The sequence below is a fragment of the Corylus avellana genome, chromosome 4, assembly GCF_965113065.1.
Source record: "Corylus avellana chromosome 4, dhCorAvel1.hap1.2, whole genome shotgun sequence".
NCBI classification, from domain to species: Eukaryota; Viridiplantae; Streptophyta; class Magnoliopsida; order Fagales; family Betulaceae; genus Corylus; species Corylus avellana.
In genome coordinates, this window is record NC_142493.1 from 21,786,968 (window position 1) to 21,814,677 (window position 27,710).

Here is a 27,710-nt window from a genome sequence, read left to right on the forward strand (position 1 = left end):
ATGTAGATGGTCCAAACCTCAAACCTCACCCTTTTCTTTTCTTTTTTCCTTTAATACTCCACATTGTTCTCAAATGGACAAAATTTAGGTACGTCATAAGCTTAAAGTGACAATTTGGAAATTAAGTCGGCACAAAATATCCACAAATTAGGTACTTCCATTGACCTGCATTTGAACCAAATGTACCAGAGTCCTTGGGGCCAGGCTGAAAATGCAGGCGGCCACAAGGAATATAGAGAATTCCCCGTTCAAATGAAGCAGGGACGCATTTATACAAGATCATTAATAATGGAAGACTAGATAATGATGCCCCAAACGCTACCTTCAGCTCCTAGGCAATGCTCCTTACATATTGGTCAAGAGTTGTATTGAATAGCTCGCTCCTACATAAAGCGAGTAAAATAGAGCCACAGTAAGAACAAAATTTGGGAAGGAAACTGAATAAAAATCAAAGTCATCTATAATCTGTCGTGGGGCATGCCTCCCTTAAAAAGTAATTAAAATGGAGCACTCCGAATGAATAATTTTTCGTATAATTATGAATAAATAAGGCTTGTGTCCAGGGCTGTAAATGAACCGAACTATCATTAGCTTAGTTCATATAAGCTCGACTCGAGCTTGGTTCATTTAAAATGAGTCGAACTAGAATAAAAATTTTGGCTTCAAATATTAAACGAGCCAAACTTGTACCAACTCGGCTCGGCTTAGCTAAACTTAGGCTCGTGAACCAAGTTCGTATAGACACAACTCAGCTCGTTTGAGCTCATTTAAAACTAGTTCATAATTATGCATCTGTATAAATATTCATAAAAGAAAATATTATACATAAATATATAGCATACATAACACATGTAATATTTCATACATGTGTGTGTATATATATTATAGTTTGATCTACTAATAATGGCATAAGAACTGCAACTACACTAACATTCGATTCAACTTAAACAAGATGCATTTTTGAGACATTGTGATCCATTTTTTCTATTGGCCATGTTTTGTCTTTTAGCCTTAGATAAATAACTTAACTGGATAAAACGAATCTTCAATAGGAAAATGATAAGCTCCAACTGCATCAAGAGATTCATTCAAGGAACATCGAGACTAGTTGAAATACATCTATAGGACTAAAATGATATTAAATAACTAATTACAAGTCATTATATATGATCCCTCCATCTCTACCCACAATTCACCGCCTCATGGCCATACCAATGCCCCTCCCTCCCAGCCTAACTCTGATCCAATGGCTCAGCTTAGTAGTAGTTGGTAGAAGTTGCCATTCTTTTTCCCCCTAGTGGTTTTTATCATAAACCCTAGTCGACAAAGACCAATGTCCCTCCCTCTTTCAAATCCATGGCTCTGATTGTGGACCTCAACAATTCGCATACTTATGGCCATCTTCATCATTGCATCTCTGACTCCACTGCCTAGAACTTGACTTTGAGCTCGACCGTGTTCAAACACAACCAATTTTATTTGAGATGAGTTCGAACTCTCTATTGGAGCTCGACTCTAGTTCAAGCCAGCCTATATTTTTATTGAGTCGAGTTCAAACAGCCACCACTTGGCTCGATTGCAACCCTACCAGCACCTAACAAGAATAGAAAAAGAGTGCCCTTGTTAGAGCTACAAATGAGGCAGGTGCACAGCACAGGCTAGGCTTGGCCAGCAGATGGCCCTCATTTAGAGCCCAAACCTCAAACAAGCTTGAGCCTCAGTAATATGGGCTTAGCTTGTTAAGCCTCTATAGATATGAAGCTGACAAAACTAGAACCACCCCCAGCCATATATTGCTTTAAGTTCTAATTCTAAACAATTTTCTTTTTTCTTTCCAAAGAGAGAAGGGGTAATGGGGAAGAGACTGGAAGAAAGAAGACTAATCTTCATTAAACCTTGGTTCAACATAATACGTCAGATCATAGGATGTTGATAAGCCCTAGTATTTGCTTTTCAAGTGATATCAATGTCCTACTTGTTCTTTAATCATAGTCATTATTTCACATTTACAATGTGTAGTTCTTAATTAGGAGTCACAAAAACTATCTTACTCAATGCCTCCATCCAAGCCCTCCACCTCTCGCCAACACAGTTCTCATCCTGTTGGCAAGGACCTTAGAAACAATTTTGTACACCCCTCCCACCAAGCTAATGGGCCGAAAGTCCTTCATCTCCACCGCTTCCGCCTTTTTTGGTATCAAGGAAATAAAAGTCGCATTCAAGCTTTTCTCCAGCTGTTGTCTACAATGGAACTCGGCAAAAACAGCCATGACATCATTCTTAATAACACCCCAACAAGCTTGAAAAAAAGCCATGGAGAAGCCATCCGGACCCGGAGCCTTATCACCATCCATACCTTTAACCACCTCCCAAACTTCCTTTTCCTCAAAATCTCTTTCTAACCACCTTTTATCCTCCTCATCAATGGACAAAAAAGGCTGGTTGTCCATTCTAGGTCGCCACGTGCTTTGTTCCGAATATAAGCTTTTGTAATACCTCACAATGTGGTCTTTTACCTCGGCCGGATCATCGGATAAAACACCGTTAATACGAAGCACTTCCACACGATTATACCTGCGATGAGAGTTAGCCATTTTATGAAAGAAACGAGTATTGCGGTCCCCCTCCTTGAGCCACAAAGCTCTTGATTTTTGGCGCCAATGAATTTCTTCACACAATAAGGTGTTCTCCAAATCTTTCACCATATCCGCCTTTTGGGCCTTCTCCTCTTGTGCTAAGCCCCTTACCTCTGCCAACTCGTCCAACTCCTGAATACCTCCCAACAACTCCTTTTTCTTCCTCCCAATGTCCCCAAACACCTCCTCATTCCACTTTTTCAAATCCATTTTGAGGGATTTCAACTTCTTAGCTAGCACAAAACTAGGTAAACCCTCCACCGAATAAGACCCCCACCAAGACCTAACCTTGTCAACAAAACCTTCAGCTTTAAGCCACATATTCTCAAATCTAAAGCACTTATTCCCTTCGCAAGGAGCCCCGCAATCCAAAAGTAAAGGGAAGTGATCGGAAATCAAGCGCTGAAGTCTTCTTTGTGACACTGCAGGGAAATGATCTTCCCAATCCGAGGATATCAAGAATCGGTCAATCCTAGACCAACTCTCATTTTCTTGATTATTAGACCACGTAAATTGACCCCCCATCATTGGCATGTCCACCAAGTTGTTCTCTGAAATGAAGTCCGAAAAATCCATCATGCTAGTGGAATAGTAAGAAACACTGGACCGCTCACTAGGAAACCGAACAATATTAAAATCCCCTCCAAGACACCAAGGAACCTCCCACACATTCATCAAACCCGCTAATTCTTCCCAAAGGGCCCTTCTTTCCCCATCATCATTCGGACCATACACTCCCCCAAAAGCCCACTTCCAATTGTCCTCCACATTTTGAAAAGAGCATGCCAAGGAGAAAAGCCCCACACAATCCTCCTTACACTCCACCACCCTTTTATCCCACATCAATAAAATCCCCCCTGACAAACCATTAGACCCTTTAAACTTCCATCCCACATGTTGACCTCCCCAAAGGCTATGAACCACCTCTCGGGAAATAACCTCCATCTTAGTCTCAATTAAACACACAATATCTACACTCCATTCTTTCAAAAGACCCCTAATACGCAACCTTTTCTTGAGGGCATTCAACCCTCTCACATTCCATGCTACGATGTTAAGCTTCATTGATCCACCAAAGTGCCCCTCTCACACTCCTTGAGCTCCTTAATTCCTGCTGGGGCTGGAACATAGGCAGAGATGCCTCCCAGAACAGAATCACCCTGCATTCTAGAAACTTCAATAGAGTTGAATAAAAACTCCAAATCCCCTTTCTTCCCTCCATCAGTTATGCCAATTTTAGGGCAAAAATTAAGACAATTATTAACTACCCAGTTGGAAGAAATCAACCCTGGCCCCAAGTCCTCCAACCCAGCTGTCTCTGAGGTACTATCCTCTTCCATACCAGAACCAGGGTCAATAGGCACCATTACCGGCATGCATTCCACTCCTTTCTCTTCAGCAAGAACCTGCTGACTCAAACTGCTTGTCTCCCCCCGGCAAAACTCCTGCAAACAGCCTCCCCCTACCTTTCCTATATTCGGACGAGAGAGTATCTCCACCGGAACTTGGACTGATCCCTCAACCATACCTGTCCCAGCAACTCCAGGCCCCACATGACAAATCGGCGCCCTCTGAGGACTTTCCGGAGAAAATTGCGTCTCCGGCACCCTCTGGGTTGTTTCCGGCGTCGACCCCAAAATCCCTTTCCCCTGCCGACAAGCCACAACCGAGACTTCTAGCGAGCCCATTGCGACCTCGTCCCCTTTTTGCGACCCAAACCTCCTCCTTCTATAAGTCAACACCTCCTTACCCTTACCGGCAGACTGAAACTCCCTCGCCGGGATAGTACATACCCTGTTACGTGGCTTCTCTCCGGCCATAGTCCCGTCGCACTCCCACGCAGAGTTGCCGAGGACCTCTGTGGGTATATTATTATCCGCTGCTCCAACCCCCCCTCCCGCAGATAGAGCCTTCTCAGCCAGCGACGACGAGGTCTCCGTTTGTTCCATGCGCGGTCTCGAGCCAGCTGAAAGAGAAACTTCTTTTGGTCCAGCTCTCCCTGGGCTATTGAAGTGGCCCGCTCCTGAGCCCAGCGTCCCTTTGGGCTTAAAGACTACTTTTTTATTAACCTTTATCCAGCTATTGGGCTTTGTGTCTTTACTCCCCAGCCCATACTTTTCCTTCCTTCTCCAGGCAGAAACTCGCTGGTGGCCTCTAACTTTCTTATCCCCCTGCCCAAGCCCGTTTCCCTCCACCTGTTTGATCGCCTTGTCTAGTTTCATCAGCCCCACGTCACACTCCTGTTTCAGACGGCACAACGTCTCCCTAACGTTGAGGAGCTCGAGACGTACTGCAGAGTAGGTCTGCCCAGCATGGTTCACCTCTCCCTCCCGTCCCTTCACGTGCTCAGAATCTGACGTCGACTCCTTCTGCATTGCCAGCGTTGACTTGCGACTCACCGGAGCTCCTCTCGGCACCCCCACGCAGCCTCCGTTCTTGACGCCTCGTCTGCCAGACTCAACCAGACCTCGCTCAGACCTCGCCGGCAAGGACACCTTCGTCGGAACCTCCCCAGAAACATCAAGAGCCCTCACCGAATCATGGGTCTTCGGCAGAACCGCCGCTTTGTTGCCATATTCTTGAGTTTGCTGTTTCATGCAACCAGAATCACCTTTCGGCCCCCTATTCACCCTGACATATGGTTCTTGGAAGGAATTGCATCGTTCCTTAGTTAACTTCGATGACAATCTCAGTGTCTCCGCATAGCTCCTTAGGGACTTTGTGTTGTATTTGCTGCATAGATGTGGTTTTGGCGAGAGGTGGAGGGCTTGGATAGAATGGTGTATTAAGTCGGTCAGATTTTCCATTCTTGTGAATGGTTCTCCGGAAGGCTTCTTTAATAGCTCGAGGGGAATTCGGCAAGGGGACCCGCTTTCTCCATTACTTTTTGTACTTGTTATGGAGGCATTGAGTAAGATGGTGAATGCGACGGTTGACTTAGGCTTTTTGACTGGCTTCTCGGTGGGAAATAGGATTCTATCGGAGTTGGTGGTCTCTCACTCTTTATTTGCTGATGACACATTGATTTTTTGTGAAGCTTCGATCGAGCAAATCCGGTATGTGCGGCTCATTCTTTTGTGTTTTGAAGCTGTTTCGGGTTTGAGAGTGAATCTTGGAAAGTCTAAAATTGTGGCTATTGGGGAGGTGGAGAACATTGAGGGTTTAGCAAATATCCTTGGGTGTAGTGTTGCCGATTTGCCTATGAAGTATTTGGGTCTCCCTCTTGGGGCGGCGCATAAAGATACAGCTATGTGGAATGATGTGATCGAAAAGATGGAGCGTCAGATGGCAGGTTGGAAGAGAATGTATCTCTCTAAAGGAGGTCGTTTAACCCTCATTAAGAGTACGCTCTCTAATCTACCGACTTACTTTTTGTCTCTGTTTCCGATCCCTATGAGTGTAGCCAAAAGACTTGAGAAAGTTCAAAGAGATTTCTTATGGGGAGGGATGGGAGATGAGCCTAAGATGCATCTTGTCAATTGGAATCAAGTCTGTCGTCCCCTTCGGTACGGCGGGCTTGGCATTCGAAAGTTGCATCAGTTTAATCAAGCTCTCCTAGGAAAATGGCTTTGGAGGTATGCGAATGAGAGTGAGGCTCTGTGGTATAAGGTTATCAAATCTAAGTATGGAGATCAGGATGGTGGGTGGTGCACAAAGAAGGTATCGGGTTCCCATGGTGTGGGCTTATGGAAACACATTCGTCAAGGTTGGGATTTTTTTGCCAAAGGCATTCGTTTTGAGGTGGGGGTGGGTTCGAAAGTTCGTTTTTGGCATGATATTTGGTGTGGGGATTCCGCTTTGAAGCATGCTTTCCCGTCCTTGTTCAACATTGCCAGACATAAAGAAGCTTGGGTGAAGGATAACTTCATGTGGAGGAGTGGGGTGGTCGAGTGGAATGTCATTTTTGTGAGGCCCGTTCAGGACTGGGAGATGGATGTGATTTCTGCTTTCTTGGACCGGTTGTACTCTTGCAAGATATCCACAGGTTCTGAGGATCGTATTCGATGGTCATCGTCTAAGAAAGGCAAGTTCGAGGTTAAGTCACTTTTCAAGGCCTTGTCTAATTTAGATCGTGAGGTGTTTCCTTGGAAGAGCATTTGGCGTACTAAGGCGCCTATGCGAGTGGCTTTTTTTGGGTGGACCGCGGCCTTAGGCAAGATTTTGACTCACGACACCCTACGGAAGAGAAACTTTGTGATAGTGGAATGGTGTTGTATGTGCAAGAAGAATGGAGAGTCAGTCGATCATCTTCTTCTCCATTGCGAGACAGCGAGCATTCTTTGGCATACTATTTTTGATCGTTTTGGGTTGCATTGGGTCATGCCTTGCAAGGTGAGGGGCTTGTTCGATTGCTGGTGGTCGGGAGGTCGGTCCCGAAGTGCGGTAGTGTGGAAGATGATCCCTCTGTGTCTTATGTGGTGTATTTGGAATGAAAGGAATGCTAGATGCTTTGAGAACTCCACTAGGACCATAGAGGAATTGACCCATTTCTTCTTCTTTACTTTGTATTCCTGGACAGCCGCTTGGCTTGCTCCTATAGGGATCAGTTTCTCTGATTTCCTCTTTCATTTTTCTCCCTCTTAGGCGCTCTCTTTTATACTTCCCGTGTATGTGGGTTGCGCCCCTCTGCGCTTTTTATATCATTATTACTTATCAAAAAAAAAAGGAGTCACAAAAACTAGTAAAGTGGATCAACTATAAATCGTAAATAATAACTGTATACACATATAATATCAAAATCACACGAGCCTTAATGGCCATGCTATTGAATGATTCCACATTAAAAATTGTCCTATGTGGAATAAAAATTGTCCTATGCCAACATTTAATAATGATAAGTTACAATGCAATGCAAGTCTAAAAATTCATACCAGTAGGTGTATTGATAAGTGTTAAAATATACATACTTTAGCCCCTTAATTTACATATGTTAAGCTCTTAGTTTTGTTATTATTTGATTTTTTAGATGAAATATTCCTATTGATTTGTATGTGTTGCTCTCACTAGACGACAAAAGAAAAAAGCTCTCTTCTCTCTCTTATTTCCCTCATCGGAGGAGGTGTTGAGGAGTGGTTTCTAGTCTAAGGTGGGTGGCCGGAGGTGGTTAGAATGGGCTTATCAAGGAGGTGGTCGATTGAAGCTAAGGATTTTGAGATGATGGTGAAGGATGGGGAAGCTGGTTTAGACATTAAGGAGAAAAGCAAAAGGTTGGTGAGGTCAGTGAAGTTGGGTAGTAATGAAGCTGTTTGGCTATTAAATATCTTTGAAGAGTTGACTGTAGTGAAGGATTCCAGGGTATTTCATGATCATTCTAAGCCGGGCTATCCTAGATTATTCGCCCAGAAGTGCTTCAACAGATATGGAAGTTTTTTGGTGATTGAAGAATGCGATGGAAGGGAGAGGCGCAGGTCAGTTATGGTGCCGGAAGGAAAGAATCAGAAAGGATGGAATAAGCTGGAGTCTGAGCTCCAGATTGCTATTAGATTCATCCAACCATTCCTGATGGTTCCAAAAAAGGATGATATGAAGAAAATGAGGAGCTTTTTTGAGGTGTTACAGGCCACGATACGTCCATCGGAGGAACTCTTTTTACCTTCGACAGAAACCATCGCAAGAATCCCAAAATGGCTGTCAGGGGAAACTGGAAAAAATGTTGCGCCACAGAAGAAGATGAACGTGAACGTCACTGGTCCAGGGTCAGAATCGATAGCTATACTCAAACGCCCAGATGGTATACGTTCGGCGAATGATAAGGGCAAGGCTCCGATTGAAGGGGGATGCATGGAAGCTTCAGGGAGACAGCGGTACATGATGGAATTTCCGGCCATTCCTTTGCCGGTGCAACTTGTGTCTCCGGTGAAGATTTCTCCGGTGGTTTCTGGATTGTTGGGTAGTGGCAATTTGTCTCATGCAGCGATGGAGGTGCAAGGACGCAACGTACCAGGAGGAACAAACATTCTGACAATGGACACGTGGAGTTTGGAGGATTCGAATGCGTTAAATTAAGGAATACTCTGGAAAAGATTCAGCAAGAGGTAAAAGAGTGTCTAGAGCGCTTGGCGAAGGGGAATTGCGGGCATTGCGCTTGTGGGCTTTCAGGCCTTGGGCCTAAGCCAACTAACCAAAGTGCAAAGGAAGGTGTTAATACACAGCCCATGCAGTTGTTGAGCGAAACCCAGAGGGTGGGAGAAAGGAATAAGAGAAGAGGGAGACAGAAAAAGAAAAAAAGGCCGGTGCGGGTGAGGAAAGTTCAAGTGGGCTGGATGACATACAAGAACGGCGATCCAGGAGCTTCATCGTCCACTGCTGGTCATCAAGCAACACTGGGTCAAGCGTCGGGAGGTCCATCGGCGAGGTCTGCGCGGGGCGTACTAGGAAAAACACCATCTAATGGTGAGTTGGGGCTGTCCGACATGAGGGCTGGAATTTTACACTTGGGTCGGCGACAGATAGTGCCGATGGGGAGAGAGAAAGCGCCGGAGGTGGAACTGGGTGACGGCAGAGGCTCCAATGTCCAAGAAGAAGGGAGGAATGCAGTTCCGGCAGGTCAGGAGTCTCGGGCTTTGGTGGTGGGGGGTGGGTCTGGGTCTCTGGTAGTCCAAGCTGGTTGGGTGACGGCAGCAGGGACTGATTCAGACCTCCCGGCAATCTTTGCTTCCCGGGAAATGTCGCCTAGACCGGGAACTCCATCCGCTTCTAAGACTGTGGGAGCCTGTGAACAAATAACAGAAAAAGGGGAATTAATTTCTCCCGGGGCAGGATTGGAGGTTGGGTTAGTAGGAGGAATGGAAGGTTTGGAGGAGGACTGTGTGGGAATTCCTTCGGATTCCAGGAATGATATGGACAGGGGACCTACTCAAACCAATTTGGAACTATACAATTCTCCACGTTCTGTGGAGAAATCTGCTCCACTTAAGGAGACTCCAATGGTAGGATTGGAATTAGAGGTTTATGAAGGGGAGGATCTTATTCCATTAATGAGTTGCTCAGCTCCGGGAAACAAGGGGAAAAAGGGATCTAAGTCAACGAACAGGGTTTTGAAGATTGTCAAGGAATTAAGCCAATTCGTGGGAATTACGTGTGATGGATATGAAGGAAAATTATTGGAGCTGTTTGCGGATATCATTGCAGAAAATGAAGGGAAGGGGGCAGGTGTGGCATCAAATGCGGGAAAGAAAGGATTGAGGGAACTCAATAATCTGGTAAGTTCTATTAATTATGAAGGGAACTCTAGTCGGGTTAGGGCTAAAGGAAGGGCACAAAGAGATAATCCATGAAGCCAAGGATTATTTCTTGGAATGTGAGGGGGTTAAATGAGGGCAATAAATGCTTGAAGGTAAGAAATTTACTTAGACAATGGAAGGGGGATATTGTATGCCTTCAAGAGACGAAAATGAAGTATATTTCCAATAAATTTGTGAGAAAATTATGGGGATGTGCTTATGCTGATTGGGTTTTTGTTGCATCAAGAGGAGCTTCGGGTGGAATCTTATTGATGTGGTATAGAAGGGTGGTCACAAAGATTGAGGATTATGTGGGAGAGTATGTTGCAGCCTGTTTTTTTAAGAACGTAGAAGATGACTTTGTTTGGGCTTTTGCGGGGGTCTATGGTCCGAACTTTGATCACATCAGGCACCGGCTATGGGAGGAGTTGGCTGGTCTTACTAGCTGGTGGAATGTGCCTTGGTGTATCGGCGGTGATTTTAATGTGACTCATTTTCCTAGTGAAAGGGCGGAGGGAGCACGTCTCACTCGTGCAATGTCAGATTTTTCGGACTTCATAGCTGAGCAGGGGCTTATGGATCTCCCATTAGCCGGAGGGATATTCACATGGTTGAATTCTTATTCCCGGTCTAGGATCGATCGCTTCTTAGTCTCTCCAAAATGGGAAATTAAGTATCCTGGCTTGATCCAGAAAAAGATGCTTAGATTGTGCTCGGATCATTTTCCCATCTTGCTCGATTGTGACGGCATGGTTAGGGGTAAGAGGCCTTTTAAATTCGAGAACATGTGGTTGAAATCTGAGGGGTTCGTGGACAAGGTACGGGCTTGGTGGTCCTCTTATAATTTTTTTGGCTCTTCAAGTTTCATCTTGGCTAAAAAGCTTAAGGCGTTAAAGGCGGACATTAAAAGCTGGAACGAGATGGAATTTGGCAATGTGAGTGCTAGATGCTTAGAAAAAGCAGAAGAATTGAAGGCCATGGAGAGTTTGGAGGAAGAGAGGGAGCTCAATGAAGAAGAGAAGGAAAGAAAAAGGGTGATTTCCAAGGAGTTGGAGATTGCTCTTCTAAAAGAGGAGATCAGTTGAAGACAAAAGTCCAGGATTAGGTGGCTCAAGGAGGGGGATAAATGTACTAAATTTTTTCATCAAATTGCCAATTCGAGTCGGAGGTGCAATTCTATTGACTCCATAACCATTAATGGAGCTATTAACTCCAACCAAGACATCATCAAGGACCAGGCGGTGCAATTCTACGAATCTCTGCTCTCTGAACGTTGCAATTGGAGGCCTAGGGTGGACAATCTTGCGTTTGATTTACTGGAGGCGGATGAGGCCTATCAAATAGAATCTCCTTTCGAGGAAAGGGAGGTTTTGGAGGCGGTTAAAGGTATAGATAGAGATAAGGCCCTAGGTCCAGATGGTTTCTCCATGGCATTTTTCCAAGATTGTTGGGAGGTGATAAAGAAAGATATCATGGCGGTATTTTCAGACGCTCATGGTAAGTTTGAAAAAAGTCTTAATGCTACTTTCATTTCCCTTATTCCAAAGGTGCCTGGGGCTACTGAATTTAGGGAATTTCGTCCTATTAGCCTTATAAGCGGAACTTACAAGATTATAGCCAAAGTTCTTGCTAATAGGATGAAGAGGGTTGTGGCAAGGGTGATATCAAAGCCTCAAAATGCTTTCGTGAAGGGTAGGCAAATTACGGATTCGGTTCTTATTGCAAGTGAATGTCTTGATAGCCGGATCAACTCGGGGGAAACGGGGCTGCTTTGTAAGCTGGATATGGAGAAGGCCTATGATCACATAAACTGGGATTTTTTATTATATCTTCTTAGGAGATGTGGCTTCGGCGAAAAATGGTGTTCTTGGATTGAGCGTTGTATTTCAACTGCTCGTTTTTCGGTGTTGATCAATGGCACTCCGTCCGGTTTTTTCAGAAGCTCACAAGGGGTGAGGCAGGGGGATCCCTTATCTCTATTCTTGTTTGTCATAATTATGGAGGCGTTTAGTAGGATGATTGGTACGGCCATCGATAATGGTTTTATCTCGAGTTTCTCAGTGGGAGATAACTTGTCTGAGAGGATCACCATCTCTCATCTTTTATTTGCAGATGATACGCTGGTCTTCTGTGGGGCGAATCTTAATCAAATCCGCTCCATTAAAGCACTACTTATTTGCTTTGAAGCCGTTTCTGGTCCAAAAGTAAATATGGCTAAATCAGCTTTGATACCGGTAGGGGATGTGGAAAATGTGGGAGAATTGGCTGGGATTTTGGGCTGTGGTTTAGCTTCTCTACCTTTGAAGTACTTGGGTCTCCCTTTGGGCGCTTGCTTCAAGGCCAAAAACATTTGGGATGATACCTTGGAAAAGGTTGAGCGTAGGTTGGCGAGCTGGAAAAAGTTGTATCTATCTAAGGGAGGAAGGGTCACTTTGATCAAGAGCACTCTTTCTAATCTTCCCACTTATTTATTATCCCTCTTTCCCTTACCTGCTTCTGTGGCCAAGCGAATAGAGAAGCTCCAACGTGATTTTCTTTGGGGAGGCTTAAACGAAGAAATCAAGTATCACTTGGTTAGTTGGGACAAGGTATGGTCTCCTATCAACAAAGGTGGCTTAGGGATCAGGAAGTTGAGAGTCTTCAATCAAGCCTTATTAGGGAAGTGGCTATGGCGTTATACGCACGAGAGAGAGGCTTTTTTTTTTTTTTTGATAAGTAAATATGATATAAAAGAGCGCAGAGGGGCGCAACCCATATACACGGGAAGTATACAAAAGAGCGCCTAAGAGGGAGAAAAATGAACAAGAAAATCAGAGAAGCTAATTCCTATTTTTTTTTTGATAAGTAATGATGATGATATAAAAGAGCGCAAAGGGGCGCAACCCATATACACGGGAAGTATAAACTGAGAGCGCCTAGGAGGGAGAGAAATGAAAAAGAAAATCAGAGAAACTAATCACTAAAGGAGCTAGCCAAGCGGCCGTCCAAGAGTAAAGAGTACAGAAGAAGAAATGAGTCAATTCCTCTATGGTCCTAGTGGAATTTTCAAAACATCTAGCATTTCGTTCATTCCAAATACACCACATAAGACACAGAGGGATCATCTTCCAAACAACCGCGCTTCGAGAGCGACCTCCCGACCACCAACTAGCAAAAAAGGCCCTCACCCGGCTAGGCATGACCCAAAGCAACCCGAACCGCTGAAAAATCATGTGCCAAAGAGCACTTGCAAGCTCACAGTGGAGAAGAAGATGATCGGCTGACTCTCCGGTCTTCTTGCACATACAACACCACTCCACAACCACTATGTTCCTCCTACGGAGCATATCATGAGTCAAAATTTTGCCTAAGGCTGCTGTCCACCCAAAAAAAGCCACCCGCTGAGGCGTCTTAGTACCCCATATGCTCTTCCAAGGAAACTCCTCTTGGTTAGAAATGGCCAAGGTCTTATAGAACGATTTCACCTCAAACTTGCCCTTCTTGGACGGCGCCCAGCAAATACGATCTACGTTGCCTAGGGAAACCTTGCAAGAATACAACCGATCAAAAAAAGGAGAAACCAAATCCATCTCCCAATCTTGTACCGATCGTATGAAAATGACATTCCACTCAACAACCCCATTCCTTCCAAAAAAGTTATCCTTCACCCAAGCTTCTTTGTTTCTGGCGATACTGTAGAAGGATGGAAAATCTTGCTTCGAAGAATTGTCCCCACACCAAATATCATGCCAAAAACGGACTTTTGAACCCTCCCCCACCTCAAACCGAGTACTTTTGGCAAAGAAATTCCATCCTTTCCGAATATGCTTCCAAAGCCCCACACCATGAGAGCCCGAAGCCTCCTTCGTGCACCACCCACCTTCTTGGTCTTCATACTTAGCTTTGATCAACTTACACCAAAGCGCCTCATTCTCATTTGCATATCTCCAAAGCCATTTCCCCAAGAGAGCTTGGTTAAACTGATGCATCTTCCGAATACCAAGCCCACCATAACGAATAGGGGTACAAACTTGGTCCCAACTTACTAGATGCAACTTGGGCTCATCCCCCATTCCTCCCCACAAGAAATCTCTCTGGACTTTCTCAATCCTTTTGGCTACACTAGCAGGAATCGGAAATAGAGATAAAAAGTAAGTCGGGAGGTTAGCCAAAGTGCTCTTAATGAGGGTTAAACGACCTCCTTTAGAGAGGTACATTCTCTTCCAACCTGCCATCTGACGCTCCATCTTTTCGATCACTTCATTCCACATAACCGTATCCTTATAAGACGCCCCCAGAGGGAGGCCCAAATACTTCATAGGCAAATCGGCAACACTACATCCAAGAATGTTAGCTAAACCCCCAATATTCTCCACCTCACCAATAGCCGCCACAATCTTCGATTTTCCAAGATTCACTCTCAAACCCGAAACAGCTTCAAAACATAAGAGAATGAGACGAACATACCGGATTTGCTCGATGGAATCTTCACAAAAAATCAAAGTATCATCCGCAAATAAGGAGTGAGAAATCATCAACTCCGACAAGACCCTATTGCCCACCGAAAATCTAGTCAAAAGGCCTTGGTCAACCGTCGCATTCACCATCTTACTCAAAGCCTCCATAACAAGCACAAACAATAACGGTGAGAGAGGATCCCCTTGCCTGATTCCCCTTGAACTGTTAAAGAAACCTTCCGGAGAACCATTCACAAGAATGGAGAATCTTACCGTCTTAATACACCATTCTATCCAATCCCTCCACCTTTCCCCAAAACCACATCTATGCAGCAAATACAAAACAAAGTCCCAATTTACATGGTCATAGGCCTTTTCCAGAGAAGCTAATTCCTATAGGAGCTAGCCAAGCGGCCGTCCAGGAATACAAAGTAAAGAAGAAAAAATGAGTCAATTCCTCTATAGTCCTAGTGGAGTTTTCAAAGCATCTAGCATTCCTTTCATTCCAAATACACCACATAAGACACAAAGGGATCATCTTCCACACTACCGCGCTTCGAGAACTTCCTCCCGACCACCAACAATCGAACAAGCCCCTCACCTTGCAAGGCATGACCCAAAACAGCCCAAACCGATCAAAAATAGTATGCCAAAGAACACTTGCGATCTCGCAATGGAGAAGAAGATGATCAACCGACTCTCCATTCTTCTTGCACATACAACACCATTCCACTACCACTATGTTCCTCTTCCGCAGGGTGTCGTGAGTCAAAATTTTGCCTAAGGCCGCGGTCCACCCGAAAAAAGCCACTCGCAATGGCACCTTTGTCCGCCAAATGCTCTTCCAAGGAAACAATTCATGATCACATTTGGACAAGGCCTTGAAGAGAGACTTAACCTCGAAATTGCCTTTCTTAGACAAAGACCATCGAATACAATCCATAGAACCTAAGGATATCTTGTACGAATACAACCGGTCAAAAAAGGAGGAAATCAAATCCATCTCCCAATCCTGAACCGACCTCACAAAAATGACATTCCATTCGACAACCCCATTCCTCCAAATAAAGTTATCCTTCACCCAAGCTTCTTTATGTCTAGCTATGCTGTACAAAGACGGGAAAGCATGCTTCAAAGAGGAGTCCCCACACCAGATATCATGCCAAAAACGAACTTTTGAACCCACCCCCACCTCATAATGAATACCTTTGGCAAAAAAATTCCAACCTTGCCTAATGTGCTTCCATAAACCCACACCATGGGAACCCGAAACCTCCTTTGTGCACCAACCACCCTCCTGATCTTCATATTTGGCTTTGATAACCTTATACCATAGAGCCTCACTCTCATTAGCATATCTCCAAAGCCATTTACCCAGAAGCGCTTGATTAAAATGATGCAACTTACGAATGCCAAGCCCACCATACCGAAGGGGACGACAGACTTGATCCCAATTTACAAGATGTAGCTTATGCTCTTCTCCCATCCCTCCCCATAGGAAGTCTCTTTGTACTTTCTCAAGTCTTTTAGCTACACTTATAGGAATTGGAAACAGAGACAAAAAGTAAGTCGGAAGATTAGAGAGCGTACTCTTAATGAGAGTTAAACGGCCTCCTTTAGAGAGATACATTCTCTTCCAACCTGCCATCTGACGCTCCATTTTTTCGATCACATCATTCCACATAACCTTATCCTCATGCCCCGCCCCAAGAGGGAGACCCAAATACTTCATCGGCAAGTCGGCAACACTACACCCAAGAATATTAGCTAAAACCCCTATGTTCTCCACCTCACCAATAGCCACAATTTTAGATTTACCAAGATTCACTCTCAAACCCGACACAGCTTCAAAACATAAAAGAATGAGACGCACATACCGGATTTGCTCGATAGAATCTTCACAGAAAATCAATGTGTCATCAGCAAATAAAGAGTGAGAAACCACTAACTCCGATAACCCCCTATTTCCCACCGAGAAACCAGTCAAAAAGCCTTGGTCAACCGACACATTCACCATCTTACTCAAGGCCTCCATAACCAGCACAAAAAGTAACGGAGAAAGGGGATCCCCTTGCCGAATTCCCCTTGAGCTATTAAAGAAGCCTTCCGGAGAACCATTCACAAGAATGGAAAATCTTACCGAAGTAATACACCACTCCATCCACGCCCTCCACCTCTCACCAAACCCACACCTACGCAGCAAATACAACACAAAGTCCCAATTCACATGATCGTAGGCCTTCTCCAAATCTAATTTGCAAAGAACACCGGGCACCCCTGACTTCATGCGACTATCCACACTTTCATTTGCAATAAGGACAGAATCTAGGATTTGGCGGCCCCCAATAAAAGCATTTTGAGAGTATGATATGATCTTACCCAACACAGTTCTCATCCTGATAGCAAGAACCTTAGAAACAATTTTGTACACCCCTCCCACCAAACTAATAGGCCGAAAATCCTTCATCTCCACCGCATCTGCCTTTTTTGGGATCAAGGAAATAAAAGTTGCATTCAAGCTCCTCACCAACTGCCGTCTACGATGGAACTCGGCAAAAACCGCCATGACATCATGTTTGACAACACCCCAGCAGGCTTGAAAAAAAGCCATGGAGAAACCATCTGGACCCGGAGCCTTATCACCATCCATGCCTTTAACCACCTCCCAAACTTCCTTTTCCTCAAAAACTCTTTCCAACCACCTATTATCCTCCTCATCTATGGACAAAAAAGGAGAGAGGCTTGGTGGAGAATTGTGGTAGATGCCAAGTTTGGTTCAACATGGGGTGGATGGCACTCTATTGACAACCCCAGTCCTCATGGGGTGGGTCTTTGGAGGCATATTAGAAGAGGGTGGCGAGTGTTTTCTAAATATATCAAATTCGACTCAGGAGACGGATCACAAATCAGATTTTGGGATGATGTTTGGTGCGAGGAAATGACTCTTAAGGAAGCGTATCCCGGCTTATATAACATAGCTAATGCAAAAGATGCATCCATTGCCGATAATTTGGAGTTTATGGGTGGAAATCGTCAATGGAATGTTAGCTTCCTTCGATCGATCCATGATTGGGAATTGGAAGTGCTAGCCTCGTTCTATATTACGTTATATTCTCACAAGTGGAGTAGGGGCGGGGTGGACAAAATTTGGTGGATCCCTTCGAGAAAAGGGAAGTTCGATGTTAGATCATTCTATAACATCCTGGTAAGCAAAGAAGTACGTCTTTTTCCTTGGAAGAGCATATGGCGCACCAAGGCTCCTTCGAGAGTGGCTTTCTTTACTTGGACAGCGGTGTTAGGGAAGATTCTCACAATTGATAATCTCAGGAAAAAGAATATCATTGTGATCAATAGATGTTGCTTATGCAAAATTGATGGGGAGACTATTGATCATCTTTTCATTCATTGTGAGACTGCTCATTCCTTATGGCAGGCCATATTCAGTCGTTTTGGGTTGTCTTGGGTAATGCCTAGCAAAGTGGCGGGCCTGCTTGCTTGTTGGTGGACGGGAGGCCGCTCTAGGAGTGCTGTTGTTTGGAAAATGGTCCCTCTATGCATTATGTGGTGCCTTTGGTTAGAAAGGAATGAGAGATGCTTTGAGGATTCTGAGAGATCATTGGAAGAGCTCACGGCCTTCTTTTTCCATACACTTTACACCTGGACAGCGGCTTGGCTTGCTCCTATAGTTATTAGCTATCTTGATTTTCTTGTTCTTTTTTCTTCTTCTAGCTAGTCGTTTCCCTTGTATACCCCCTGTGTACTAGGGTTGCGCCCATCTACGCTTTTGATATATAAACATTACTTATCAAAAAAAATTATTTGATTTTTTATTTCCTTTTTGTGTTTTCTTATGTTTTTAGGGTTTTTGAAGAAAAACGAGTGTTTCCAACAAGTTTCAGACTTAAAAGACAAATTGGAAAAAAGCTAGAAGCCATAGGATCGATCGCAGCCAATTTAGGCTCTAGCGCACCTGCGCTCGATCACATATCAAGCCAGACACGAGCGCAACATACGTTCAAGCGCCCAACACAAGGATCGAACGCAGGAGTGCGATTGAGCACACCAACCTGCGATCGAGCACACTCACGCAGCCCAAATGTGGAAAGAGTCATTTTTCACTTCAGTTTAGGTTTACTTTATCCTACTTGTACTAGGAAATAAACCTACGATTTTACTAAGTTTTCTAGGGCTTCTAGGGTTTTCCTAAGCCTATAAATAAACCTCTCTCTAGGAAAAAGTGGGGAGAAGCAGACACAAGCTCGGGAATCGGATTGAAGGCTAGATCTAGAAGAGTTTGGGTTTTTCTTCTTTCACCCTTTTATTTTTGTTATGTAGTTAGTCTTTTATTTAGGGTTAGTTTGAAGCCCTAATCATGTTTGTTTAGGATTACAATATTGGCGCCTTTGCTACAATTATCTTTTGGGTATTTAATTTGATTAATTCTTGTTTACTTGAATTCTTTATATGTGTGTGCCTGATTACCATATGCATGTGTTTGGATTTATGTTATTTAAGTCAATTTGGATGACCGAGTCCTGAGCTTAATAAAGTGACAAAAGAACCCCATCACAGATTCTTGGGTTAATTAACGTGGGGAACTGGGAGTAGATACCATTCCCTAGGCCTTGTGTGGTTGTCGATTTTCATGGATTTATGCTTCCTTAAATAACAACTTAGTAGATACCATGCTAAATCCTTTAGGAAAGAAAAGAACTATAGTAGATACCATGCCTAGTTCATTGTTTAGGTAAATCAATAGCTTAAAAAGTAGATACCATGCCCTTAAGTTGACAAACATTGGATATCTAGAGATAATTGGAATATTGGCATATTGTTAATCTTATTTTGAGTATGGTTAGCAGTAGATTTCAAAACTCTAATCCTTTTAGTTTTAGCATTTCTTTTATTTTAATTCAATTTGTGACAATTGTTTTAAAACTGTTAATTAAATAGAAAATTATTTCTACGCATAAATTACCAATCCTCGTGGGAATGATCTCGTATTTGCCTGCTATACTATCGTTTTGATCTTGTACACATGCAAGTAAAACGTAGCGAATATTTGCCTATTAATTTAGGTGGGTATTTGTCACAACATGTATCTCATTAATTTCCTCAATAAATACACCAAATGATTAGATGCACCACTTTCAAAGTGACAGCCAAAACAAATTAATATCTTATAAAAGGGGTTCACCAATTGTGATGGCTATTGATAGGAAAACGGTTAAATTTCACATTTTACTAGTTTAAAAGTTAAAATCAATCAGTCACCTGATTGGAGTTCCCGCAGAATATAGTGGATTCCTGACAACATATTCAACATACAAGTTGTAAATGTGATTAAGGGAATCCCGCAGATCACCAGTCCTAGGATGAGTAACCAAGATAATCTGCACAAAAGGATAGGGCATAGGTGCATTCTGAATTATGGAGTGAAGACTGACAAAATTATTCAAATACACCATATTGATCAGCTAAAACATCATAAGCACAAAGTCAAAACACATACTTGGCAAAAACTATGTGATGCTAGGCAATATCTTTGACACACAATTCAATACGAAATAGGATCAGTAAAAGAAAAAAAAAAGGATTCTCAACTGGGATTAATGGTGCTATAGTGATACAACAGGTTCATTAAGTAACTCCTATTGTACAAAGTTGAAAACAGCTACTGGTTACAAATATCTTCTAATCATATCAAGAATCCTGTGGTTAAAAGCGTTAGATTGCAAGGCATGAGCCAATCAACAACAAACTATGTCCCTATACCCAGAGGAGATTCTAACAGAGCCTTTTGATTTTCATCTTGCGATGAAATTTTTCTTTGTAGCAATAGGAGTTGCTCAAGGACTAGGAATTTCTGATAATGAAATTATTTAAATAAGCACAGTATCAGCAGAATGGAAAATAAATTATATAAAAGGCAGGTTACTCTAGAACTTTTAAGTGGTTTGTTTAAGTCATTAGCAAATCCATTTTCCATAATTTATTGGTTCAAGCAAATTGCATCTAATCTGAAGACAGGATCAAGCAATCTCAGTATCTCTACAATTGAACTTATCATTTTAAAGTCGTACCAACTGTGGGTAGTCAGTACATTATCTTCCTTACGAAGAACCTACTGATCACTTTCTTGAATTCGACAATTCATAAAAAAACCATTCACCAACAATAATCTATAGATTTCAATTTTTATGGCAAGCAAGCCCAATATTTTATATGGTTAAGAATGTCACAATTAGCACTCACGTAGATTTATGTGATTACAACTACAAACACAATTAAAAGAGGACCATTTTAGCTGACCTTTATCCCAGAAGGACTTTCCATGAAACTAAGCTTGTATGTATTAGTACGAAAGCTGTGAAATGAGCAACCTTGGCCAGGCAACTGAGGCACCCCGAGGTTTCCTTTCTCTGCGCTGCACAAATTGATAAAAGTAAATGAAAATAAAAACAAACCCCACAAATAACCACAACAGATAACTTCATACATCAACAACAAACACACAAGTTACATGCCTCGATTATAATTAGCTTGCAACCCAAACAATTGGTATCATTGTTATGGTTAGGAGAATCAAAATAGTAACCTATCAAACACTTGTCAAACTTCAAATCTAGATCACCAATTTTTAACTATCATAAAAGAAATGAGCATTCGAACATTCCACAGAGAAAAACTCATTCGTTTGTGTCTAACATAAAAAGTCCCTAATGATTAGTCATCACATTTTTAACCAAGTCCCTCCGACATATGACCAATTTTAATCAAATTTAAGAAATAAAACCACAGATTTTTTATTCATCACTAATTCATATTACATTTCGATGTTCTTTCCCGTACCCAAAAATATTACTTGCATACACGCTAATATGATTCACTTTTCCCTTTCTCATATCGCATTGCAACTGGAATCTAAACAATGCATCTTTACAAAACCAAATTTATAACAGTCCATTGAAATCAAATACGCAAAGATTTGTTATTATATATATACAAAAACAGAAAATTATTAAATATAGATATACCTAGTGGGATCCATCTTGGCAGTTAAGGACTTGAGAGAGAAGAGCAAACCAAACATGAGCTTGTGGTCTTGCTGTGCATTGAGGGTGTGGAGTGGTCGATTCCACTCCCTGTAAAGCAAGCACACCCCACTCCTATTGAACACATACATCATGTGCGCATTGTTCCCCAAAGCCGTCGGCGCCGGCGGCGATGGACTGATCTCCGACCCCCCAAAGAATTGCATTTTTTCAATCTCAAATCCGAGAGGCCTAATTTAACCACTCAGCGATTGTACATTGAACTTTTGCGCCTTAAGAGGAACCTGAAATTGCGAGTTCAAGAAAACATCTGAATTTTTGTATTTTTCATACTACAATGGAGAGTGAATTGAATTGAAAAGATTATTACTACATAAAGTGAAATCAACGAATAAAATAAGAGAATTTCAGAGATATCGTCGGCTAAGATCTGATCTGGGAAGGAGCTTACCTCGATCTACCACTTCTTCTGAAAGAAAATAACGGAAATATCGGGGAGAGAGTGTGCAGAGGAAAATTTTATGAAAGCAACGAGGGAGATTGGGTTTACGCAGGATTCAGATACACGGCAATTTTTAGCTTTTTTTAAATCTAGGCCGTTAGAGGCATCCTACGGCTTAGAACATGACATGTACCGAGATATGGTTAAAAAAAATATATATATATCATATTTAGTCAAATTTAGTTATTGAGTTTTTAATTTCAAGAAGGGCAGAAATTTCCTTTTAAATGATTTTTAGGTTTTGCCCAAATTTTAAGTAGGTCTTTCTATTATATTTCCTTTTAAAATGAATGATTTGTCATATGTCACGATCATATCAGTATCTATTAAGCGTTAATTCATCCATAAAAATAAAAAACAAAGCCCAAAACAAAAACAATATTCTTTGTCATCCAAAACTTCTAGATTTGTAGCGTTAGAAGAAAATATCGATAACTTTGACTTTTAGATGAACCTAGCGTGTTAAATGAGACACATGTAACAAATAAAAAATTGTTAAGAAACCAATTTAAAATTTGGGCAAAACCTGAGCACCTTATTTTTAAAATTGAAAACACAATGACTAAATCCAAATCAAATAAAAACTTATGAACTAAATATGATTTTTTCTAAAAATGAATGATTCAAGTCAGTATTTTCTTGATTTTTTCGTCATCTCATTATGCAAATTTAATATATCAATTATTAAATTTGTAGACTCACATAAAACCCAACACAAAATTAGTGAGATTCATTCATAATCCATTCAATGCGAATATGGTTGAAAAAAAAAAGAATAGATTCCATCGTTTATCTTTTAAAAAAAAAACTTTCCTTTACCTAAACGCTTCAGCAATTAATTAATTTTTTTTTTAATTTCCCCTCCACTAACCTCGTTCGAGTCCTGCTGGTTCGACTACGAGTCTTTATATATCCCTCAACAATGATTTCGTCCCAGCCTTCAACATCCGATCCTTCTGCAGCTTCAAGACCGACGGGATCGCCGAGGGCAGCGTGAACATCACCATCAGTGCACAGTTCGAAGCAAAAAATTAAAAATTAAAAATTAAAAAAATGGAGGGCATATTCTAATTTTTTTTAAATTCTAAAGCATTTTTTAAAAATTTTGGGAAAACAGAAGCCATAGAGATGCGAAAAATGGAGCACTTCAGGTTCCTGAAGCGAAAATACGAGAATAGAAAATGGAGCCCAAATGTTACAGTGCTGATCTTGTATCACACTGTTTAAGGCTAAAATGAATAAAAGAAAAAAGGGAAAGAAAGGAAGAGAGAAGAGAATGGAAGAATTCTTATTGAAGAAGCATTTCGAAAATGCTCAACCTCCAAGCATTTCGAAGATGCTGACCTCCAAGTTCACAAATGAACAATGCTCTCCAAAGCTAAGACTAATCACAACTGATCTTTAGCCTTTATACATCTGTTTCCCGCCCATTACAGTTAACAACTAATCAACTAACATAATCTTAACTGCTATAACAGAAATAACATAAATTGTAACTATCTAGTAGTTGAAGCTCTTAAACTCTTCCACGTGTCTTCCTAAGCCTTGCCAACTGTCCATGCAGTGCTTAGCTTGTTACACTACTCTCTCCTTTAAAACACCATGCCCACAAGGTGAGGGTAAGATTGTTTTAAGGAGTAATATTTCTCTCATGTAGCATCTGCAGCCTCTTGCCCTGCCCAACGTATGAGTAGCTTAGTGATAGAGCGGTTTGCTATAGGTCTGCAGCGTCTGGATAAGAGCTCTACTGGCTTGAATTGAAGAACACCATTCTCATCTGCTGGAGGTAGCTTTGGAATAACTGTGGTGTCTCTTCCCAGCTTCGGTTTCAACTGTGATACATGAAAAACATGATTATTTTTCCTGCAACTGGTAGGTCTAGCTCATAAGCTGCTTTTTCAATTCTTCTCACCACAATAAATGGTCAATAGAATCTAGGAGACAACTTCAATGCTTTTCTAACGACCAAAGAACCTTGTTCGGAAGGTTGTAGCCTTAAGTAAACTTGTTGACCAATTGCCAAGGTTCTCTCTGTTCTCCTCAAATCAGCATATTTCTTCATTCTTTACTGGGCATGCTTTAAATTCTACTGCAAAAGGAATAGAATGACTTCTCTAGTTCTCAAGATTTCATCCACCGCTTCCACCTTGGTAGTACCTAGTACATAGGAAAGCAATCTTGGAGGTGGCCTGCCATACACTGCTTCAAATGGGATAATTTTAATGGACCCTTGCCATGTTCTATTATACCAATACCATGGTATCCTGAACAAAGCATCTCAAGTAATTTTCCAAACATTTATTCACAATCTCAGTTAGGCCATCGTTTTGAGGATGGTAACTTGTACTCATTTTCAAAGAAGTTCCCTGCAATCTAAACAATTCTTTTCATAATTTACTTGTGAAAGTGGAGTCTCTATTAGAAACTATAGAGGTATGCATGCCATGTAATTTGAAAATGTTAGCCGCAAAGAGTTGAGCTACCTTTGAGGCTGTATAAGGGTGAGCTAAGGACATAAAGCGGCTGTATTTTGATAATCTGTTGACCACCACAAAAATTACAGAATGTCCTTGAGATAGACGCAATCATTCTACAAAATCCATGGAAATGTCTAACCAAATCTGCATAGGAATGGGAAGAGGCTGGAGTAACCCAGCAGGAGAAGTATTCTCATGCTTATTCTATTGACAGATTGCACATTCCCTCATAAATGTTTTAAGATTCTTTTTCATACGCTTCCAAAAAAATCTCTCTTAGCTCTTTACATTGACCTTTCAAATCTAGAGTGTCCTGCCATCAGATCACTATGTACAAAAGCCAAAACTTGTTCCTTAATGGCAAACACAGTCTATTATTGTAGAATAATAGTCCATCCCTAATTGTATACTTGTTAGTATTCAATTTGTTGCTCTGCCATCTTGCAATCAAAGCCTTCAACTCCTCATCCACTTGATATTGCTCTTTAAGCTTATCAATCCAATCAGAAGTAGGAATAGATAAAAGAGAAATAGCCACTTCATCAGCCCATCCTTCTCTTCTAGATAATGCATCTGCTACTCTGTTATCCACCCCTCTCTTGAATTCCACAGTAAAATCATAGCCTAATAACTTGGTTAACCATTTCTGCTGAAAGGGTGTACCAACCTTCTGTTCAAGCAAAAGCTTTAAGCTTTGTTGGTCAATCTTAACCACAAAACTTTGGCCTAGCAGATATAGTCTCCACTTTTGGATGACAATCACTAGTATAAACAATTCCTTCTCATATGTAAACATGAGAAGAGCTCTCCCTTTCAAAGCCTTGCTCATATAGGCAATAGGCCTACTATTCTGCATTAAGATTGCACCTATACCCACTCCACTTGCATTACATTCAAAAACAAAGGCTTGGGAGAAATTTGGCAAAGCTAGAATAGGAGCGTCAGTCACTGCAGCCTTAAGGTTTTGAAAAGCCTCATTGGCAGCTTCATCCCAAGTGAATGCATTATTCTTCCACATAGAAGTTAAGGGAGCAACAATTGATCCATACCCTTTTATAAACTTTCTATAATATCCTATCAAACCCAAGTATCCTCTCAAGGACTTGATGTTGCTTGGAAATGGTCAATCAACCATTGCTTGGATTTTACTTGGATCAATTTTCACCCCATGTTCTGAAACAATGTGGCCTAGATAGTCCACCTCCTTGTATCCAAATCTACACTTTGACTTCTTGGCAAATAGCTGATTCCTCCTCAAGATGTCTAAAGTCATGTGTAAGTGATTTCTGTGGTTGTTTACATCCTTACTAAATACAAGAATGTCATCAAAGAATACCAAAATGAATTTCCTAAGATGAGGCTTAAAAATATGGTTCATTAAGCTTTGGAAAGTAGAAAGTGCATTAGTTAAACCAAATGACATAACCAAGAATTCATAATGACCTTCATGTGTTCGAAAGCAGTCTTAGGAATATCCTGCTCAACCACTCTAATCTGGTGATAACCAGACCTCAGATCCAATTTAGAAAAAATGGTAGACCCCCACAGCTCATCCAATAGTTCATCTACCACAGGAATTGGAAACATATCGTTAATGGTTACCTTGTTAAGGGATTTGTAATCCATACACATTCTCCATAATCCGTGATTGCTAACCAATTGTTAATCCGGCCCGATCGAAAATACAAAATGGAGGCCTGTAGCCGATTTTCAAAGGCCATAATCCGTGATTTGCGGGCAGGGACGACACGGGTAGGTCAGGTTAGATAGGTTCAGATTCACGGCAATTTCTAAGAATTACCATGGTAGCAATAGCAAGAGTCTATGCCGTAAATACATCACTGCAGAGACACTCACTGAATATAATACCTTTAATGTATTTTTATTTTTCTTTTTTCTTTCAACTTAATATAATGCTTTTAGGGTGTGCTTACCAAAGGACTTGAAAAATGGAGTAGACTGGAACTGTAGCAGATTTGATTAATGTAAGAAGGAAAAAAAATGTGTTTGTATGAAAAAGTGAAGAAAAAAAAAAAAAAAAATTGTTTTGTAGTGATTTTTTTTATTTATTTGAATAGTAATAAAAAGTTATTGATGTAATGTAAAAAGTAAAAATGTTGAGGTTGGTTTTGAGAGAAATAGTAGGGTCTTTTTTTTTTTTCAAATCCTTTGGCAAACACACAATTAATTTCTTGTATGAGGCAAGAAACAATTGAGACACGAGATAGTTATATATGTCAAGATCCATTAATGTGCTTGAATGCTAGATCCACTGTTCTCCTTTATTTGAATAGACAAGGAAAAAAAAAAAATGCTAGATTCATTAATAAACATTACAAAAAACCTGATGTTTTATGACGTGACAAACAGTAACCAAATTTTGCCATGTCAATAATTATTGACGTGCCAAAAGTGGCACGTCAACAAATTTTTTTTGACGTGGTGAATGTGCAACGTCAATATTTATTGACGTGTTACATTCAATACGTCAGGATTTCCTGACGTGTCAATATTTGACACGTCATAAAATTTAAATTCAATTTAATTTTATATATATATATATATATATATTTTATATCAGGTTTATTTATATTATATTATTTCATCTTTTTTTAAAAAAAAAAAAATTAATTTTGTAATCAGGTTTCTGACATGTTAAATGTTGGCACGTCAAAAAAAAAAAAAGCGAAATTTTCAACTTTTTTCCTATCTTCTTTTCCTCTTCTTTTTCCTTTATAATTCTTTTATATATTCAACTTATTTCGTCCCTTTTTTTTTATTTGTAGACTCAGCTTTCTCTCTCTCTCTCTCTCCTCTCTCAATCTCCCTAGCCTCTTCTCTTTGCATATGCAGCTGGCCAGCTCCCTCTAGAAGGAAGAAGAAAAGGAGAAAAAGTTAAAAAAAAAAAAAAAAAAAAAAAAAGGAGAAGAGAAGATAAGAAGAATTTTTGGGTTTTGAAGATTTGTTGGGTTTGACGTTTGGGTTTTTTATTTTTCAGGTTAATTTTTTGATTTGGGTTTTTTATTTTTTGAAGATTTTTTGGGTTTGAGTTTTTGAAAATGGAGGAAAGAAGAGAGAGAGGGAGAGAGAGTCAGAAAATGGAGAAAAGAAGAGCAGGGAGAGAGCTGGGAGATCTAAAGCAAGTCGTATGTGGATTTTGACAAGAAAAGGACTAGAAGAAGAAGAGAAGCAAAAGAAAAGAAGAGTTGAGAAAATGGAGAATAGAAACGTCGACAGTAGTGGTGAAAAAGAATTAAAAATATATATATTATTTTAATTGAAAAATAATTTAAATTAATAAATTTTTTAATTGGAAAAAAAAAATCCAGAAAATTTTTAAAAAAGAAAAATTATTATTTTTTAATAATTTTTAAATTACTA

General features: G+C 41.1%; 2 protein-coding genes across 2 annotated transcripts; one reads left to right on the forward strand and one right to left on the reverse strand.

Annotated features, from left to right (window-relative positions):
- Window positions 1–7: 7 nt before the first annotated feature.
- Window positions 8–21,886, reverse strand: LOC132178764 (SNARE-like superfamily protein). Its single transcript, XM_059591300.2, has 5 exons — window positions 21,802–21,886; window positions 21,333–21,634; window positions 20,608–20,722; window positions 19,570–19,688; window positions 8–383 (listed from the first exon to the last, which is right to left on the reverse strand). The coding sequence occupies exons 2-5, from the start codon at window positions 21,554–21,556 to the stop codon at window positions 332–334; spliced, it is 510 nt and encodes a 169-aa protein (XP_059447283.1). The 5' UTR covers window positions 21,557–21,634; window positions 21,802–21,886; the 3' UTR covers window positions 8–331.
- LOC148586444 (uncharacterized) lies at window positions 9,727–10,944 on the forward strand. Its single transcript, XM_088516145.1, has one exon. The coding sequence runs from the start codon at window positions 9,910–9,912 to the stop codon at window positions 10,942–10,944; it is 1,035 nt and encodes a 344-aa protein (XP_088372271.1). The 5' UTR covers window positions 9,727–9,909.
- Window positions 21,887–27,710: the final 5,824 nt, after the last annotated feature.

Excerpts from the sequence above, each read along its gene's own strand:
- LOC132178764 (XM_059591300.2), bottom strand. The coding sequence starts at position 21,556 with ATGCAATTCTTTGGGGGGTCGGAGATCAGTCCATCGCCGCCGGCGCCG. Across the intron at positions 20,723-21,332 it reads GCCAAGATGGATCCCACTAG|CGCAGAGAAAGGAAACCTCG; the intron begins GTATATCTATAT and ends CAATTTGTGCAG. Across the intron at positions 19,689-20,607 it reads AAAGTCCTTCTGGGATAAAG|ATTATCTTGGTTACTCATCC; the intron begins GTCAGCTAAAAT and ends CCTTTTGTGCAG.
- LOC148586444 (XM_088516145.1), top strand. The coding sequence starts at position 9,910 with ATGAAGCCAAGGATTATTTCTTGGAATGTGAGGGGGTTAAATGAGGGC.